Raw genomic sequence first — 19,549 nt, 5'->3', positions numbered from 1 at the left:
AGGATGTTGCTGATACTCGAGTTGTTTCCATTCCATGGTGGCTGCACTCCCGTCTGCCTCTCCTTTTCTTTCAATTTCTATTGCTCTTTCTTTAAACACTTCAATTCCTCTAAACTTGTCTTCTCCAGATTAACCACAAATATCCAGAGAGGAGATTGTTGGTGGCAGAGTCCTGTGGAGCCTTAGCACCTTACCTGCCTGTAAGAACACATTATGAATGCAACATATTCAAGTTACAGTATATGATGAATATGGGCCTAAAGTGCAGACTAAGCTTTCATTTGTGAAGCATTAATCTATTGCAATAACTGTTGAGAAATGTTTATACTTTATAGACAATCCCCTATTTTCAAGGGCTTAAGTGTAATTGGACACTCCTTATTATTTCTTCATCAATTGAGTGGGCTGTGAGTTAATTCCAGGTGTGGCATTTTCATTTGGAAGGGGTTGCAAGGAAAGTAAACTATCAGAAGGGCTCATAATCCAAATGCAACCCACACCACGGTATAGCTTCCTGCTTCCAGTGGAAGTGGTTTTACCAATTAAATCTGAAGAGCACGGGGATTCACGGTGTGCTCGGACTGAGCCAGGTGCAACTACGTTGATTGGATGGTGCTTTAAAGAGAAGAAGTATAAGAAGAAGAATGATCCAGGACAAATTTTAAAAGCAACGTGGGAGTTCTTGAAAGCAAAAATGGCAAATCAGTTGCCTAATGTCAACCCGATCATAAATCTTTTTCCAATTTCAAACAAGAACAACTGAAAACAGCTGTTTTAAAGACCTGGCAAAGCATCACAATAGAGGAAACCCATTGTTTAGTGATGTTCATCAGTTCCAGACATCAGGCAGTCGTTGCCTACAAAAGATTCTTCTAAATATAGACTGTATAAAAAAAATGAGTGAAATTTCTTGAGAGTTAATAAATATCTTTGCTCACCCACAATTCGGAAATAATCCATTTAAGCCCATACTCATCATGTACTAAATGTAGAATTATAAAATATGACCTGAATGAATTCTCAGTCGGTCTTTTTTTTTTTTTTTGCTGTCACTGTTTGTCTCTGTAGAAGGAGATTCGCAGCTCCCTGGTGCTGTCCATGTTGCAACAGATGCTTGCTGAGGATAAGGCGGACATGGTCAGGGAGGCTGTGGTCAAGAGCCTGGGTATAATTATGGGTTACATAGATGACCCAGATAAGTATTCCCAGGTGTGTATCTTTGTAGATGAACATGTATGAGAGTGATTTGTTTTAATGATGTCCACAACTGCTATTCTGCATTGTATGTATTACGCCAGGATTTTACAACTGCTTTTGTGGGTGAGACTGAGTGTTGCTCTATTGTTTGTCTGTTTTCATTCCAGGGTTTTGAGCTGATGCTGCTGTCTCTTGGAGACCCATCAGAGCGGGTGGTCAATGCGGTCCACCAGGTCTTCATCCCTGCCTTTGCTGCCTGGACCACAGAGCTGGGCACCCTGCACACTTCACTCATTCCTTCTCTACTGGCACGTATAGAGAAACTACATACAGTAAGTGTCTTTCATTTCAGTCTTGGCATAGTGCATATATAAAATTGCACTGTCTCACTTTCCATAATATGTGCTGCTTCTTTCTCTAGCAAGGAGAACATGGTCTAGATGAACACAAGCTACATGTTTTCCTGTCAGCCCTTCAGTCTCTTATCCCTCCTCTGTTCGCTGTGGTGCTGCAGAATGCACCCTTCACCAGCAGAGTCAAACTCCATGGTGACATACCTGCAATTGAAGGTAGGATGTTTACAAACACACACAGGTCAATTGTAAAAGAAATGCAGAAACCTAAGCAGAAGTAGAGGTTTGTATTTTAGTGTGACTAAAATGCAACTTTCAAACATTTTTCATTCACATATAGTCTACTGGTGCTAGTGTGGCCTTTAAGCCTTTGACATTTATTATTCAGTTTCTGCCTTGGTCCTCTATCTTTGGATTTGCAGTGACTCGATTTCCCCGGCCAGCTTCTCCCCTCCAAGATGTGGCAACCATCATCGGCAGCAGGGAGATGCTGAGTGCCCTGCTGCAACTCTATGACCACCAGCTGGAGCATGAAGGAACCACTGGATGGGAGAGCCTGCTATGGGTGGTCAACCAGCTGTAAGAAACGCACGCACACACATACACTCAAACCCATGAAGCTTGGTTTTGATCACTTCAGTGACTTAAAATAACTCATCGTAACCTAAACCAAGGCTTACTATAACCTTAAGCTATCGTGGTAAAATGCAGTGACTAATGTTATGAGGATGTGGTTGTTATCCTCAGAGGGAAGAGGGACCTTATAATGGGAGGTTAAACACATTAAAGACATTCTAGATTTCCTCACAACACAAGTAACACAAGTGTAATCGGCACATGTCTACTAACATCGGTCGGCAAGGTCTGTCATCTCGGTTGTGGGCAAAAGACCTGCAACTGACAAATAAAGGCTATCTCATCTCTCTCAACATACTTTAAAAAAAAAAAAAAAAAAAAGATGTATGAAAGAATGCCCATTGTCATTAACAACATGGACTCAGACTACTAATTTCTATTTTTTTTCCTTTCTTCTGTTTTTTTTAAACAGCCTACCGCAGCTCATAGAGATTGTGGGTCGCATAAATGTGACATCATCAACTTGTGTTCATGAATTTTCTCGCTTTTTCTGGAGATTCTGCCGCACCTTTGGCAAGATCTTCACCAACACTAAGGTAAACCTGTGATAACTGAGTAAACCATGACAGTTTAGTCTTAATAAGCATTCTTAAAGTTTCCTCCAGTTTAGCTCATTTCAACCCACCTTGTTTACCTGAACAGGCACACTTGTTTTTAGAATACTGAATGGTGTTTAGAGCTGAGGCCACTAAAAAAATCTATTCTGTCATGTCATATACATAGTGCAACTACAATAAATGTGTCAGTTTACTGTGTATACGTTCATTCTTAGTTTGATATTTAAAGATATCTTTAAAGTTCATATGGGATGTTTAAAAGTGTGTGTGTGTGTGTGTGTGTGTGTGTGTGTGTGTGTACAGTAAATGCCAATATTTATAAGTATTATGCTGGCATTTTATCATTGTGACTTTTGCAGGTTAAACCACAGTTCCAGGAGATTCTCCGACTGTCTGAAGAGAACGTTGGTAAGGGCAGCTTTAGCCTAGACGCAGATGTGCAAGTGTAAGGTTTTCTCAGCTCTCTCAAGAAACTGTTGATAGGTGGAGTTCAGACGCTGACACTGTTGATGTAAACAAGCTATTTGGAGTCTGTTATGGGTGTTTCCATCTCCTTTTTTATAAATTCCAAACATGTTTATATAATTATAAAGAGGTGCTTGGTCTTATGTGGCTGCCAAGTGTTTTAGTTTTGGTATTGTGGCCACTGATGAAATGTGTTTTGTATGGAGACCCAGGCTGTGTTGAGGTCATCGGGACCTTTTCTGACATTTTTATAAAACCACAACAGTATAACATGCATGGTGAGGCCACAGTGTCACACATATACTCATGTTAACAAATGCGAAGCCAGTACATTGGGTTGAAAATGACCTCGTCATGTCATATTTGTTTGTGTCTCGGCTCATTTCTAATCTTCTTGATTAACTGAATTTATTGCGTTCATTGTTATGATCGGCTTTTGTTCTCCTGTCAGATGCTTCAGCAGGGAATGGTATTCTCACCAAAGCCACAGTTCCTATTTATGCCACTGGAGTGCTGACATGTTATAACCAGGTAAATTAACAGCTGCTCAGAAACTAACAATCGTGATCAGACTTTTTGATAGTTTGTAGATTTCTTCAAGATTTAGGTAATCTGAATGATGGAATAAATGTTATACTACCATTTTATTAAAAAAAATAGCTAAGTCTTTATCTTGGTTGGTTTGAGTTTTCCAGGGAGACAATTTTTTTGATTAATTAGACAATTTGTGACAGAATCACTTTATTTTACAAATCTGGTCTATGCAATCTAAATATACACGTATTTGCAAGTTGGAACTGGATCCAGCAGCCACAATTTGCAAATACATGTGTTTGCAAGTTCAAATACATGTATAAAATTCACTCCTAATGCCTGAGGTTAGCTGTCTGTCTAAGTGCAGTGTTTTGCATCAACTTTTAACACAGTGTCAATGTTCAGAGCGGACAGACTAAAAAGAGAATAAAATTAACCGCACTCTCATAAATTATATACAGGTGTTACAGTGAAATACATGAAATTGTCACAAGTATGCTGTCATCTCTCAAAAGGAGGAGGATCGCAAGCTGTTGGTGGGTTTCCTAGAAGATGTTATGACAACCCTGTCTCTGTCCCATGCACCTCTTGACAGCCTGAAAGCCTCCTTTGTAGAGCTGGGGTAAGCTGAAATGTGTGTGTGTGTGTGTGTGTGTGTGTGTGTGTGTGTGTGTGTGTGTGTGTGTGTGTGTGCACCCATTTATAAGAATGTGGCAGGTTCTTTTATACAGTTACTCGTTTGTTGTTTTAACTTGACAGTTTGAAAGTTAATGATTACTTAATCGGGTTGTTTTGTGTTTTTTCAGTGCCAACCCAGTGTACCATGAGCTGCTGCTAACTGTTCTGTGGTATGGGGTGGTCCACACGTCTGCTCTTGTCCGGTGTACGGCAGCACGGATGTTTGAGGTACAAACACACAAGCACAAAAGGTTTTTTTGGAAGGAAAAAAAAAAAACTGTACCACAGTTGAAACATTGCACTAAAATGTATTTTAGTAAAATATAGACCAATGAAGCTGCACAATTATGGATAAAATCCTAATAATTTTTAATGCATTGTAGACATTTTTATTATGTAGTTATTGTTGTTGTATTGTGTTAAAGAATCTAAGTTGGTAGATAATGATTATCAATACATGTATAGTTTCACTGAGCTAAAAATGGTCAGTTGTGGAGTTATAAACAATATAGACTCAATATTCACATTTCCATATTTGCTATACTTGTGCTAGCTTTGCTTGCTGTTGCTGCTCTTGAACATTTGTTATTAAGCTGTTCTGCCCTTTAAATGTGAGTAAAGACTGTAGCATTTAGCTTATCAGTGCTCTGGTTCCAACCTTATGACTAGACCCTCAGACCTTTGACTGCACACTCATCCCAGTAGCGACAACATAAATATCTGCTACATGTCAGAAAAAACCTGAGGTCAGTACCCTGAAAGTACGGCATAGTTGAAGGAGCTGAAGGCCTGTTCCCTTTCAGTGTTGTTGGAAAGTATAATTTAATCAGAAATGTTCTTTTGTGAATTTTTTTTTTTTTTTTTTTATGTTTTCAGAATTTCAGATCCTGTGGAAACATAATACTGCTGTTATTTTGTAAAGGGAGACAATACCTTCTCTGTTTTCTTCAGCTGATTGGATCCATATTAAACCAGCCTCCCAAGGCAAAAGTCCTGGCCAAAGCCATAAGAGACATGAGATCTCGTTTGTCCACACTTTAGGTCAAATACTGGGATGAGACTCTAGGCATAGCATTGGAACCTGGCCTTTGTTGATCTGAACTGGGGGAGGAGGAGTGGTAGGCCGTATTCATTCCCCCCTGTTTTGTGAACGACTCGTTCTTTCCCAGAACACCTCACTGTCACCATTTCATAGTGTGTAGCTGTCCACCATTACCAAAACTGTGGATCAAAAAGTGGCCCTTTACCACAGATGCCAGATCAAATTACTCTCAGCTATTTTATAATCTGGCGTGTGTGGAAAGAGCCCGCTGTTTTATGCTCACTGTATTGTAACAATACTTGTGCAATTTTAGCTATGTTGGCTTTGCCATGTGTGCATACCTGAGATTGCATGTGTGTGCGTGCGTGTGTGAACGAGTGTGTGTACACACTTGCTTGAAACATACAGTGCTGTTCCGTGTCTTGCAGCTATTGTTCTTGTCATTGTATATCACTTTCTTCCTATCTTTTTGTGTTTTTCTTTTCCCTTCCTTCTTTATTTTGCTTTTCCCTTTTTTTTTTTTTTTTCTTTCTCTATTTATTGCCGGTGTTGCTCGCTCTTGTCCCAAATGCCCCGCCCACCTCTGTGACATCACGGCTGGCTCTGTCCAATCCGATCAGCTGCTGGTGAAGGGGGTGAATGAGACGCTGGTAGCTCAGAGAGTGGTGCCGGCTCTCATCACACTGTCTTCTGACCCTGAAATGTAAGTGAAACAACAACAGCAAACTGCGCCGCGTCTCTCTCCCCCTTCTCTTTGCTGCCTGAGAACTATCACATTTGGACCAGTCTTTACCTGCCAGGAGCAAATTCAGCAGAAAATAAGACAGTATGAACATTGAAATAACCTATTTGTCCAATACATTTTCACTCATTCTTCAAATATAACTCACTCATGTGCATTAGTTTAGAGCGGCTCCTGTTTAGGTTTAGGCTGTGCCATGGGGTAATTCTTCAGCATAACCACGGTGAACTCTTTTATGCATGTACACATCATCAGTCTGCATCACTAACTCATGCCAGCTCTCATTGCCTCATCAGTCTACAACCAATAAGTCCTTTGCCAGAAATGTGGTTGCATATTTCCCATGTGTCAACAGCACAATCCCTGCATGCCTGCGTGTAACCTGCCCCACCTCCTCCTCTTCCTCTCTATCCCACTCTGTGAGAGCAGGGCCCCTTCTGATTGACTCCAAATAGTGGTTGGCAATCCTTTTTTTTTTTTTTTTTTTTTTTTTTTTTTTTTCCTTTCTTTCTCTTCCATTTTATATATTCTACCTTTACCTCTTTCTTTCACCTCGCTTTCTTCTTTATACATTTCCCTCCTTCCTGCTGTCTCTGTCCCCTCCCATGGCACCCCTCCCTCTCTCTCATCCTGCTGTGTGGTGGGTTTGCAGTTGATTCTCCGAGGCATGAGTGAAGCATTAGTAGATCGCCGGGCGGCTCCAGCCCTTATAACTCTGTGCAGTGGGCCTGAATTGTGAGTCAATCAACACAGAAAAATCTCTCTGTAAACACTGTCCTTTTGTGGGCTGCATCCTTGCAGTGGTGCGTTTGTATAAAAAGAAGAAGAAGAAGAAATTTCTTGAATCTGTCTTGCTGAGCTGGCATCAATATGATGCCAGAAGTCTAAGTCTTATTTCGCTAACACAGCAGTTTTTCTAACCACAACAAAATCCAGTGAACGAGGAAGTAAGAGCCTGAGTTCGCTGGCCTCTCTTTCTTACCTCCCGTTTTCAATAACCACTGATGTCAACCCAGTGACTCACACTGACTAACAACATCTGTGCTTGGATAAATAGTTAAGTCTCCACTCTCTAGTCCAACAGGAAAATGTTTATGCATATTCATTTTGGTGATCTTTAGATTAATTAGCAAACAAATTTGATTCAGCCCTGTGTCACGCTATAAGCTGGTAAACACATAGCACACTATAAACAACAGCCTGTCTTCTGAGCCATGTCGTGACAATAATTCAAAGGGGTTTTTTGGCATGGATCTATCAAACTCGACACTAATGAAATTTGTGGCATCACTGCTGGAATGCAGCCCCATTCATCTCACGTCTCTGTAATGAAATACATTTTTGGGTGCATATGCTTGTCCCCAAATTGTACTGTGAACACAAATTGATTTAACTTTTAATGCATGTTTTTTTTCCTTTTTCTTTGTCGCCTTAAAAAATTGGCTTCACGTGTTTTGCCGTATCTACAATTAGCAGTTTATAAATTTAAAATTAATGTTAAGAGAAATGATGAGAAACGTTCTTTTTCCCTCCAATGATCTCTCAGATGACCTCTGGCTTTTCTAGTCCTACTGACTGTAAAATGATTATTTAACATCACTCTAACGCCCCCTCCCCATTAACCTTGCTTACTTCCATTCATCGCAGTCATTAATTCAAGTGATTAATGTCAGATATTCTTATTATTGTTTTGTATTTTTACAGCAGATTTAAGATTTTCATTTGTAGTTGGATTTTCTTCAAGAAAGATATAAATATATATAACTGTACCTTATCTTATAGTCCACTGATTTCTAAATATAGATGTGGGTCAAATAATATTCACAAAGACTTAGCATTTTGGTGCTCTGTAAAGTCAGATGAGCTCCCAGATCTTGGCTAAATTGATCATTACTGCTCAGATGATCACCATTTCAGATGCTCAGTCCAAACACAAACTCTCTATATAGCAGCTCTGTCATTCAAGTACTCAAAGCACTGATGGGTCATGCACTTGACACTTTACTTGACACATGTAAATTTCACTGTTTATGGACATGTAATAACTTGAGCATAATGTAGAGCCTGATCTGGCACTACAGTAACCATCTCAGTCATCATTGTGGTTACCAGTGTGTCATTACACTGTAATCACTATATTTATGCAAAACCTAGAACATGTGTTAGCCACAGTAGTCCTAATTCTTTGACTTGTTGTGGGTTTTAGTATAAATGCTTGCTTGACACTGGATATGGCACTGTAATAAAAAAATGTACACAAATGAAAAATTTTAAGTCAATTCTGGAATCCGTTAGCTGCACTGTTTAAAAAAATCCCTTACATGCCTTTCATCTTATGACATACCCTGAGCACATCTCACTTCTTTTAATGTGGTTAACCCAATAATCTGGTGTTTCCCACATTATGAAATGAATCTGAAAACCTTTTTCCAGATAATGTTTGACTCATTCTAATTCTGCCATAATGGCACGCTAATAGAGTGTTAGAATGCCTGAAATAGTGATTAACTGACTATCTATGGTCAAAGCATTTTCTTGCATTCTTGCTGTTTGTAGCTCAGTGAGGATCTCTACTATTCCTGCCTTTGGTACCATAATGGAGACTGTCACTCAAAAAGAGGTGGGGAACTGTCAAAATACACAGTGATGAAATTAATTGAAAGCATTTTTAAATTCATCATCATTCTAAAATGTCTAAAAATACTTTTGCTTGCGTGTGTTTAGCTGCTGGAGCGTGTAAAGATGCAGCTGGCGTCATTCCTGGAAGACCCTCAGTACCAAGACCAGCACTCTTTGCACATGGAGATCATCAGGACATTCGGAAGGGTTGGGCCCAACGCAGAGCCACGCTTCAGAGACGAGTGTATGAAAATGACTAACTGTTTAAAAGGGGACTTTATGCTCAAATTTCCAGCTCAATGTGTTTGTTCTTGGACTCCAATTGAGGAGCTTTGCAGGATTCACTGCTTAAGAAAATTCCTGTTTACCTTAAACTGGGCTTGAGTGCAGACTCTCAGCTCATGCTCTGTAACGAGGCGTTTTAAGTTTCTTTCCCTTAAAGGCCACACTTCCTTTAAGCCAACTTTTTTCTGGTTGGCTTCCCCTCACAATCAAAATATTTGAACAACTGGTGGATTGAGCTTTGTTGTCTGGGATTACCATATAGTGGGTATCCGCTCCTACTGTCATCATTGAGAGCTACGCGTAGGAAAAAGCTTCTGAAACTGACCACTTATTTCATTTTGCTATCTCACCTATGCCAAACCTTGGCCATGTTTGATATGAGCATGCTCCAAAAAATACCAAAAAATAAGGACATCTCATTTTTTTTAAATATGCTTTTTAATCTCTTCATTGTTTTGTTTAATTCTGCTTTTTCTGTGCTCTAACCATTTGCCCCCGTCTTTGCTATTCTCCTAGTTGTGCTTCCACACCTTCACAAGCTTGCTCTAGCTAACAACAGCCAGAGCGTTGAAAACAAGAGGATTGACATTGCCACTCAGCTGTTTGAGGCCTACAGCGCCCTCTCCTGCTGCTGTATCCTTTTAAAGGTCATGGTTCACAGTCCATGTAAGCTGTTTAGAAATGGATTTCCATTCTTAAATGAAAAAGCAATTTAACTGTCACTCTACGTGATAAGACCTAATAGCTTAAAACTAACTTACTCCAAGAGGAAATATGAGTCCACTCGTCCTTTTAATACTCCTGTACTTATGTGTTTCCAAATGATTTACCAGAAGTCAGTGTCAAGTTTGGTTAGGGTTCAGGGTTAGATGTTGTAACTGTAAGTCAGTAAGAAGAACCTAAGCGTTACCAGTTATTTCCTAGCTATCCTTGTGAGATGTGCTGGTATGTATCAGTGTGGTCTCGGTGCCTCTGTGTATGGATCACTGTGTGTATTGGCAGGATTTAACTATCATTTGGCAGAAGGAGAAAGGAAAAATAAGCTGCCTCCATTTTGGGGCCAGATGTAATTACAGGGTTGGTTAAGCAGAGGAAAGGATGAGAGAGGGAGAAAGTGTGTGAGTGGAGGGAAAGGACTGAACATCAGCTCCAATCCTTAGGAACAGTTCCCAGGACAGAACTCACGTTTATATCATCTCTGCCGTTTCTGTCATCCCTCTTTTCTCTGATTCTTTTTCCTCTATTTCTCTTTTACTCTTTTTTTTTTTTTTCCCCTCTTCTCTTTTTCATCTTTACTGACAACCCAACCCCACCCAGGTCCAACACACACACACACACGGCAGCTGTTGAGGTTCATTCCTGTGGATTTTTGTCAGGCTGTGATTTTTATAGTGCAGTAGTGTCCAGGAGGTATAGCCCTGACCTCAGAGCCTCTACCTCCCACTGCACTTCTTTCTCCTGTAATCAGTGCGACAAGCTCTGAAAGTGTACATTTCCATCCCTAAAAATAAAGACGTGCTCACCGCTGGTCCCATATAGTTTCACTGGGTTTGATGGGTGGCAGAACACATGCAGTCTAGGATGAAGGAACATGGAGTAAAGTTTGTGTGAACCTATTTTCATTCTCAGATGGGTGGAGTGTGCCCTGTAGCTATAAAGTAATGAAGTGAATTTTTAATTGTAATTACTATTGATTTCATCAGCAGCAAAATATTTTAAATTGTCCTGAAGTAAACCCCTCCCATCTGGTGATTCCCGGAAACACTGTTATTGCTCAGTAGTATTACTAACTGTCTGACCTTGGAATCACCAGTTCTTTAGTTTACATGTCTATACAAGTAGCAACAAGAACAAGATAGTAAATTGTAAAAATCCTCCTATGTTATTATATCCCAATATTCATCCTTCCAGACTAAGTGCATTTTGCAACTTTTCTTTTTAATGAAAAAAGCAAAAATCTTTCAAATTTGTTTACTGTATTAAGTTTAAAAGTTCAAATTGCATGTATTGTTTTAAGAAATAGATTGCATTTATTCTTTTTTTCCCCTTTCTTTTCTGTTTTACTGTATTTGATCTAATTTAGTAGTTGTGATTTGTGGAGAACCAAGTAGTTTTAAAAGGACTTTAAACTGAACACTTGCATTTGAGTTTCTGATGGCTGCATTACTTCAGTTAAGCCCTTAACTTTCAGTCCAGTCATTTCCGAGGAGGTGATGGTCAACCATTTCCTGCCTGGTCTCAGGTGTCTGCGTGCTGACATGGAGCAACTCTCTCCAGAGCATGAGGTCAGGAGAAAACACAAAGACATGCTTGCACATTCATATAAGCCTGACTGATATATTGATATTGGCATTCATAACAACCAATAAGTTAAAATGAAAAAATTAAAGAAGACAGCCTTGAACCATGAATTGTAGATGTAGCATAGCTTAGCCATTAGAGGAGTATACAGTGGTCCCTCGCTATAACGCGGTTCACCTTTTGAGGTGTCGCTGTTTCACGTAATTTTTTTTTTTTTTTTTGGTGCAATTTTGCATGCGTTTTGGTTTTTTTTGTTTTTGTTTTTTTTAGGTGCGCGCTGTGTTCTGCTTTCTGATTGGCTGTAGACTATTGTCAATCAATCTTGTGCCCCATCTCTTGTCCAGTACAGAATGCGTTCAGCTTTTCAAATTTGCATAAATCTTCGATTGCTAGCAGTGTGACTCTGAAGTGCTGTACTGTATGTTTGTAAGTTTTGTCCAACAAACACAAAAATGTCGATGAAACATTTTGCACCGCCATAGGCAAGAGAGAAAAGTGTGGAAATGTTCGAGCATGTCGGAGAAAAGTGTATAAAGTGTGTAATGAGGGGTTTTACAGCCATAAAACATCATAACAATAAAAATCAAGTTAGCTACTCTGCGAATTTCACCTATCACCTGCTATTTTTAGAATGTAACTACCGCGATAAACGAGGGACCACTGTACTATAACGGAATTGTAACACCAGCAGGATTTCTTTACATTTGCTTGCTTGTAAAAATCTACAATCCCAGTGAGAGAGGGTGTATCATGGGGATGGTTATCGACTGTTATGCCGGGCTTTCTGCTTCAGGCTCTGTGTGTGATCACATAAAATCGAGTGCTCCTGTAAGTACAGCCTAGTCCAGTCAGACATCAGATGATGATGATTAAAAAAAAAAAGATTCAACATTGTTGCATTTTGATTAGATTAGTGGTTCAGAAAGTCCAGTAATCGGGTGGTCTGGCAAAGAGATCGGTAAAATAAACATTTTAATTTGAGTTCTCAGTGCTGCTGTTTATTTTAAATAAGACAGCAGCATATTAGTGCTCTGAAATTTTAAGTTCATTCATTTAAACATTAAAGGTAAATGTTCTGCAGCCAAATACAGCAGATGTGAAATCTGCTGTTTAACTCTAGTCCTGTGTTTTAGTAGCTGCAGTTCCAGTAAATTATAAAAACACGTATAAATTTTCTTCATTATCAAACATACACATTCCAGCAACAATGTGATGCACAGTTTGTGCTGCTATAATTTGTACGGTGGCAGGGATTAACAGCTTGCACATAGAAAACATATACCCCAGCAGAGAATCTTTCCTACACTCCATGGTCTGTAATGCATGCTGTAAATACAAAAATCATTGAAAACATGGTCAAGATAAACTCCTCCTGACCAGGTTATGTGTTCAGCAATAGTTACCATGGTGATTTAGCCAGTTAAATGGAGAGCAGCTTTCGTGTTACAGAAAACTCTGACTTCAAGCCCAGCGTTGCTTGGTAAACCATTAATCTTGCTTTTTTGTGATGATCAAACAAGATTGTTTTTAAGATGCATTGTGATGCAGGACTCGTAATTAATAAATGTTAAGGAGATCTGAAGCCTGAAAGGAAAGACATATTGGCCTATGTGAAAGATTTACATAAACAAATAGTGGTGTCAGTCTTTAAAATTCTATATTGTTTGGCCTCTAAACTCTACACATCATATTCGTGCGTGCATACACATGTGTTTGCATGCTTTTATGTTCCTTTGGGGTTGCTAATTCAAACATGTGGACCTATCCAATGTGCTGACTGCTTGGGAATAAGTGAACAGCTGAAAGCTGTTTTTATTGATGAGCCACATCGTCTACTTTTTTGTTTTTTTGTTTTTTTGGTTTTTTTTGCTACTGATCTGTGATCTCGCACAAATAAGAAAAAAAAGACAGTCTTTCTCAGACACACTCATACACACACCTCTCATATATATTTGTGTCTTGGAATCTCACGCGATCCGTTTCATGTGAACATTTAGCCAAGGTGACTAATGATCAGCTGACTCTTTCATTCATAAGACATCGACTCTTGACTGTAAGCTGTGCATACCAGATTAACAGATAAAAAAGGTTTCACGCTGTGAAACATATGAACTCTAAAGGCCTTTATAGGACTAACCCAGCCCAAATAAATACACGAAAATAACAGGAACTAGTTTCAAAAATTTGACAAAATAATTTCCTTTTATTTGCGTCTGTGTTAATTTACTTCACTATTAAATAATTATTATGTTTCCATTTTGCAAGTTCCTCTGTTTTCTATCCATCTGTTGAATAGAAGCAGTCGTTTCTGTTGTTAGCCTGGCTTTGATTAAGCAAAAGACATGAAAGTTAATCCCATAAAACAGCCAATGAATGACAGCCAAGTCCTTTCAACACTCAAGACACACATAGAGAAATGTAGAAGAAAAGACGCACTAAAAACCAGCATGCCAAAATAAAGTGGTTGGGATTGGTTGGGTAAAACACAGTGATGTGAATTAATGTAAAGGTACAAATCACCTGAACAAAACGGAAACATGGAGAAACATTTGGGGTTCTTTTTTTAGCTGAATCTGTTTCTTTCATTCGCAGGTGATTCTTAGCTCAATGATCAAAGAGTGTGAAATCAAGGTGGAAAACAGAGCGATGTCAGACCCACAAGGGTAAGGCTCAACGCACCCCCATTCATACCATTACTTTGTTCTGAAAGGAATGTCAAAATATGGGCTTTTATTGCATAAGACTCTGACAAATGAAGACAGAATGAAGTAGTGAAGGATCCTTACCACGTGGCGAGCGTGAAAGACAGAGCCCATATAGTGGGAGTTTTGGGTTTTTCTGTATCCCCCGTTACGAGTATTTTTAAGTGTCAAAGCCACACGAAAGGAAGATTTTTGATCATGTGTATTTGGAGCTTATTAAAAAGAGGGGCGATAAAAAGTGTATGTTTGTGAGCATGTAGATGCAGGAAGTGTGTATAAGTCTGTGCGAGTAGATTGTGTAAAAGTGTGTTCCCCCGAGGTTACAGCCGTTAAAGTCTCTGCGCTCACGCTGAGAGATTTTTCTTACCTTTTCATTTTGTTCTCCCAAGTCTGGCTTCAACTTCTCTCCCCATAACTGGTAACATGGATTGTTGAGAAAAGAGGTTTGGAAAGTTTTGTACATTTTTAAGCCCCATTTAATTTAATTTTACTGTAAAAACCATGTGATTCTGCGCTCAGTGAATGCTTTACCAAAATAATTATTGAAGTAGGATCGCCTAACATGGATCCAATTCCTTACCACTGAGATTACATATTAGAGTTTCTAAGTCAAGTCTATGAAGTTTGATGTGATATTAAATGCTCATGAACTACAGGTGGTACACAAAAGCATGGACTAAAATGGTTCGCAGGTCATAAAGTGCTTTGAGTTGGTGTTATGTTTGTGCTGGTATTGAGCAATGCAGCTCTTTGGCACCAACTTGTTCTCTGTATCATTCTGAGTCCGAACAAACTCAAAAGAGGAACTTGAGGAGCCGTTAGACTGTAAAAAATCAGGAGGGGCTGAATTGGCAAACAGTATTTCCTTTCTAAAGAAGTGGAGTAGAGGGTGATGTGAGCTCAGACAGATTGCAGAGGGATTTTTGGCATAGTTTTGATTTGATTTTGATTTTAATACATTCATATCGAAAATGGCTAAAGTTCACTGCTGCGTCATGTCCACGTTCTAACGTTGTCTTTTGTTTTTTTGCATAGCTCCATGTCAATTGCATCCAGTTTGGTGGGTGAGGATGCCAAGACCAAGTTTCTAAGTAAGATGGGTCAGCTGACTACCTCTGGCGCCATGCTGGCCAACGTCTTCCAGAGAAAAAAGTAATCCCAACACTGACCGATTCATCATCTCGAATAACTGACCAAACGCTGCACTCATTGGGAGCATTTCGTTTTACTGGGAGTAAGCAAAAAAAAAAGCATATGTTCAGCTTCGAGCAGACGGAAGTCAAGTGTATAGTTGAGTTGATTTCGAGCAATTTTGCTTGAAGTTGTATTGATTTTAAAATCTGTGCAGCAGGACTACTTGTTAAACAGGGATGGTTTTCGCAGCGAAAGCTTCTGAGGTTTTCCTCTGCTCGTATTTTCCTCTCCTCAACTATTAATCACGACAGATGCATCATCAAGGACTAGGATTTTCTTTCATTAGTCAGTGTTAGAATTATCATGTCACAACAGAAAGAGAGGAGAGACGAGAAGAAACTCTACAGTATCGAGACTAACCCACAGCGATAACGAGGAACTCGTTACCTGGACATTTCCGGACTTGAAAGGTATCACTGAGTTTGTTTAAAGTTTTAGTGCAGTACTTCTTGTATCAGAAGAGCCTCACTCGTTTTTGAGAAGCAGAACTCTGAGCGCAGCCTGCGGGGGTTTCATTTACGATGTTAATGGGCGCCATTTTGGATCAAAAGGTTCGAAAGAAGTCTCATTAATTACACTGAAGGTCTGAACCACCAAAAGGCTGCGCGGATTATTTAGAATGCCTTGTACAGTGTCTCTGTACGGCTCTGAAGTATCGCCTACTTGAAACTATTAAAAAGAAAAGTGTCTTGCCTTTATTTCTTCAGTTTCTGGTTTTTGTTTTGATAGCTTCTATTTTATAACTTATTTATGTCTTAATGAAGAAAAACATACTTTATTCCAACTTCCAAAGAAATTTGCACTTCACTTTACTATTACGTTCTTTATTATCTATATTGCTTTTGTTTAATTCAGTCTTACACACGGAGATTATCACTATTGTTAATGATTTTTTTTTTATCCATTATGGCAATGTGAAGTTGAAGAGAACACTGATCATAATTATTCCTTCTCTGTCTGTTGCATCTTGTCTCTCAGTGTTGCAGTGTCTCTGATAACTGTACTTTGTTTTTTTCTAACGTGGGGATTTGGTTCTTTTTTTTCTTTGTCGTTCGTTCAATTTGGACATGCTCTAAGAGAAACCGTAAATAAATGTATCATACACTGAACTGAAGAACACGGTACTCATTGTGTATATTTGAAATTCGTGTCTTGGTGTAATAAAAGATGGAGATCAGTTGTGTACTTAAATTTACTTCTGGAAGGTTCATTGAATGCCTGCATGTACCGGGACTTTTTCTTTTCTTTTTTTTTGTCCGCCGCAGTGATTAAGGAGCTCTCACTGTGGCTCAAAGTGTCTGCAGGTGTTAGAAGGCTGTAAAACAAAGTCATTTAACAGGAGAAACGCACACCGCTCCTGCCCGTGTGCTTCAACTTCAAACGTTTCAAGTCTCCTATTGTCTCCTTAGTACAACAAACCAAAGTCCATCTTATGGGACATTCCCAACAACTTAACACCCCCCAAAAAACAGTAATAAAAGCCCAGATCTGCCATCTAGATTACACTATCTCTCAATCCCTGCATGTTTTGGAAAAATGACTTTGTAATGATATGGTCAACTTTGGCCTTAATCTATAAAAGAACACGATTGAACTCAAAGTGTGGACTCTAACTTTCAAATGGGTTTTTGACATCCCTGACTGGCCTGTAGTGGAGTCCAGTACATTGATTTGTGATTGCAAGATCTTATTTAGCGGTCGAACATAAAGCGAGTTGGCCAACACTCTGATAAAGAGCATTTGCATATTCAAGCTAATATTCAACCACCATCACTGATAACTCGCCAGGTGGATAAATAATTGTTACACACTGTTAAGGCATGGCATCGTGGCTTTGTGGGCGTGCCTGTTGTTCTACGTGTGTGGGTAAGTGCATGCTGTGGTATTTATAATTTGCATTCATAGTGAATAGTGTTGTCCAAACAACTCGTGTATCCAGACAGGTGTAGTCTTACACACAGCCGAGTATTTTCTGTTCATGAAAAATCTCCTGGTATTTGTAGGAATTGTCTGAGAGGAGCTCTTACTCACGGATCACATCTGTTTCCAAAGGCAGATGAAGCGATGTAGATCCAGTCCTAAAACCACTGGAACACGATTGCTTTAGGTTTTAAAACTGACTTCCTTTTTTGCCCGTTGCACTTTTCACCGTTTTCAAGTGAGACCATGCCTAACCCATGAAGATTCCTCCAAAATCCTGGTTTCAAACAAGACTGGCTGTTTTGTTCTGTGGAACGTACGTGTGTGTGTGTGTGTGTGTGTGTGTGTGTGTGTGTGTGTGTGTGTGTGTGTGTGTGTGTGTGTGTTACATTAAACAAAACCTTTCAGTGACTTATGTGAGTTTAAGGATGCATTTTTATTTTTTGTGCCGTCTAAAATAGTTCTGCTCGGTGAACTTTGACTTGTTATAAGTGATGCTAAGCAACGCAGCCCACATGCTTGCAGAACAGTCTGTGCTCTGACCCAGGTCATTAGAAGTATAATGCTTGTAAACCAGCGTGGTGTTTGCCTGCAAGCAGAGCTCCATTTTTATACATCAAAACAAGCCACAATGCAAGTGTTTTTGAAGTGGGGGGACTAACAAGGACTTCTGTGATAATAATGTCGTTTTGTTGTCGGGGTCAACCTAATGTGGATGTTTGATGCTTTAAAAGTCAAGTTTAGGCCTTTGATTGCTAAGAGCCCAATCTTAATTGCTACTGTAACAGCTGCAGAGGCCCTACCACAAAACAGCTTCTCTCAGCATGTTTCTTTCTCCATTTTTTGTTTGTTTGTAGACAATATGTGCTGTACATTCACATAGATAAATGAGTAATTTATGTTTCTTTTTAAAAATTTCTCAGTCATTTTTCCCCCTCTGGGTGTTCTCTCTTCTTCTGTTTACTTCTCTTCTCTCCAGCCTTTGCCCTATTCATCCAAGGCATAAACATTTGATTTAATATTTGCATAACTGTCGTTGTGAGAACATGTTCTTTTTTTTTTTTTTTTTTTTTCTCCAAAACATTTCCTTGCTAGACCTGCCAATGTAGGCTTGAACTGATCTGCCATGCAAATTCCCAGGAAAATAACAACTCCAGCTTTTTCTCATTCTTTCCTGGGCAAAGACAACTGCTGCAGTGTTTCCTGGAAGCAATCGCTATACTTTTGTTTTTGTAGAGAAGACACCATCATGGTTGTTCCAGGACCCACGCTCCAGGAACTATGTTGAGCGCAGCCTACTCATGTGTAGTGATGAATGGCTCCTGCAGGAAGCAAAGTGTACAGAAGTGACCACATGCTTTGACTCCTGCTCCAGTGTATGATATATGAATTCATCTCTGCCATGAGGTCATAGCTCATCCTGTCTGACCAATGATGTGGGAAGTATCATCTGACAACCTACAGTACTGTGCAAAACTACATTTTATTTCCAAGGAGACACTTTTGTTTAAAGTGGCATTGAGCAATAGTTCTCCTGGCTTTAGAATTCTCTTTTTAATTTTTTATTTTTTATTTTTTTTTTTTTTACGCATTTTCAGTCGAGTCTTTTTATCTGACCATTTCAGAGGAATGTTTTTCTTTTCTCAACTTTGTTAAGCTACTTGAGACTGACCTATGAATCATTCGGGCATAAAAAAGTGCTAACTCTAGATGTAACAAAAAACTTAGCAAAGATCCAATTTTAAGATGCATCTTTAGGCACTTTGTTACTAGCAGTCTGTTACAAAAAAAAACACTATTTGTGTTCTTTAGACAGAAAGACGCAGCTTAACAACCGCAAAACAGTATTTTTACATGTTCCCCAAACATGATTCCCCAAGATGATGAAACTGGAGAAGTGGAGATCATAAGAACAAGTAGCAGGGCAGCAGATGAACAGTATCTGAAAATCATTTTATTAAGACATAGGAAAAATATCCTGCGAAAATCAAATACAGGACCTGAGAGATGCATCTGGCCCAAAATCGAATCAGACATGGTCTTGGTGAAAGGGTAAATGACGACAAGCGTTTTTTTCATGAAGAGAAAAAGTGGGGGAAAAAAGGCTGAAATGTGACAAAATATAAAAGAATTGGACTGGAAAGCAAAAGCAGATCTTATGGAGTGATGAACACAAACTTTAAACATCTGGTTGAAATAAATAGTGTCTTCAGCCATCTGTAAAGCACGGTGGAGGCTCTGTTATGATTTTGGGCTGCCTTTCATTTGGTGCTGTTAGGGATCTTGCCAAAACTGATGGACTTGAGTACAGAAAAGTACTGTCA

The 19,549-nt window shown here is 39.2% G+C and overlaps 1 protein-coding gene across 8 annotated transcripts in view; it reads left to right on the top strand.

The window, feature by feature from the left end:
- relch (RAB11 binding and LisH domain, coiled-coil and HEAT repeat containing) overlaps positions 1-16,482 on the top strand; it is a 37,992-nt gene extending 21,510 nt beyond the window's left edge. For 5 of the 8 annotated variants that reach the window (XM_085468633.1, XM_085468631.1, XM_085468628.1 and 2 more), the window contains 17 exons: positions 129-200; positions 1,069-1,209; positions 1,365-1,529; positions 1,619-1,766; positions 1,973-2,129; positions 2,599-2,722; positions 3,103-3,151; positions 3,660-3,739; positions 4,258-4,364; positions 4,549-4,648; positions 6,083-6,165; positions 8,761-8,824; positions 8,929-9,067; positions 9,625-9,741; positions 11,305-11,393; positions 14,002-14,072; positions 15,147-16,482. In XM_085468633.1, the coding sequence (XP_085324759.1) occupies positions 129-200; positions 1,069-1,209; positions 1,365-1,529; positions 1,619-1,766; positions 1,973-2,129; positions 2,599-2,722; positions 3,103-3,151; positions 3,660-3,739; positions 4,258-4,364; positions 4,549-4,648; positions 6,083-6,165; positions 8,761-8,824; positions 8,929-9,067; positions 9,625-9,741; positions 11,305-11,393; positions 14,002-14,072; positions 15,147-15,267 (1,827 nt within the window). In that variant the 3' untranslated portion in view covers positions 15,268-16,482. Of the gene's footprint in view, positions 1-128; positions 201-1,068; positions 1,210-1,364; positions 1,530-1,618; positions 1,767-1,972; positions 2,130-2,598; positions 2,723-3,102; positions 3,152-3,659; positions 3,740-4,257; positions 4,365-4,548; positions 4,649-6,082; positions 6,166-6,856; positions 6,940-8,760; positions 8,825-8,928; positions 9,068-9,624; positions 9,742-11,304; positions 11,394-14,001; positions 14,073-15,146 lie in introns of those variants that run through there. The other 3 variants (XM_085468630.1, XM_085468627.1, XM_085468632.1) reach the window with 2 other exon arrangements.
- Positions 16,483-19,549: the final 3,067 nt, after the last annotated feature.

The sequence above is a fragment of the Copadichromis virginalis genome, linkage group LG9 (genome assembly GCF_057382275.1).
Source record: "Copadichromis virginalis isolate Kocher_CV1m ecotype Utaka linkage group LG9, C_Virginalis_male_GT1.1, whole genome shotgun sequence".
NCBI lineage: Eukaryota > Metazoa > Chordata > Actinopteri > Cichliformes > Cichlidae > Copadichromis > Copadichromis virginalis.
Note: the sequence above shows the minus strand (reverse complement) of the source record. Positions and strands in the feature narration are given on the sequence as shown.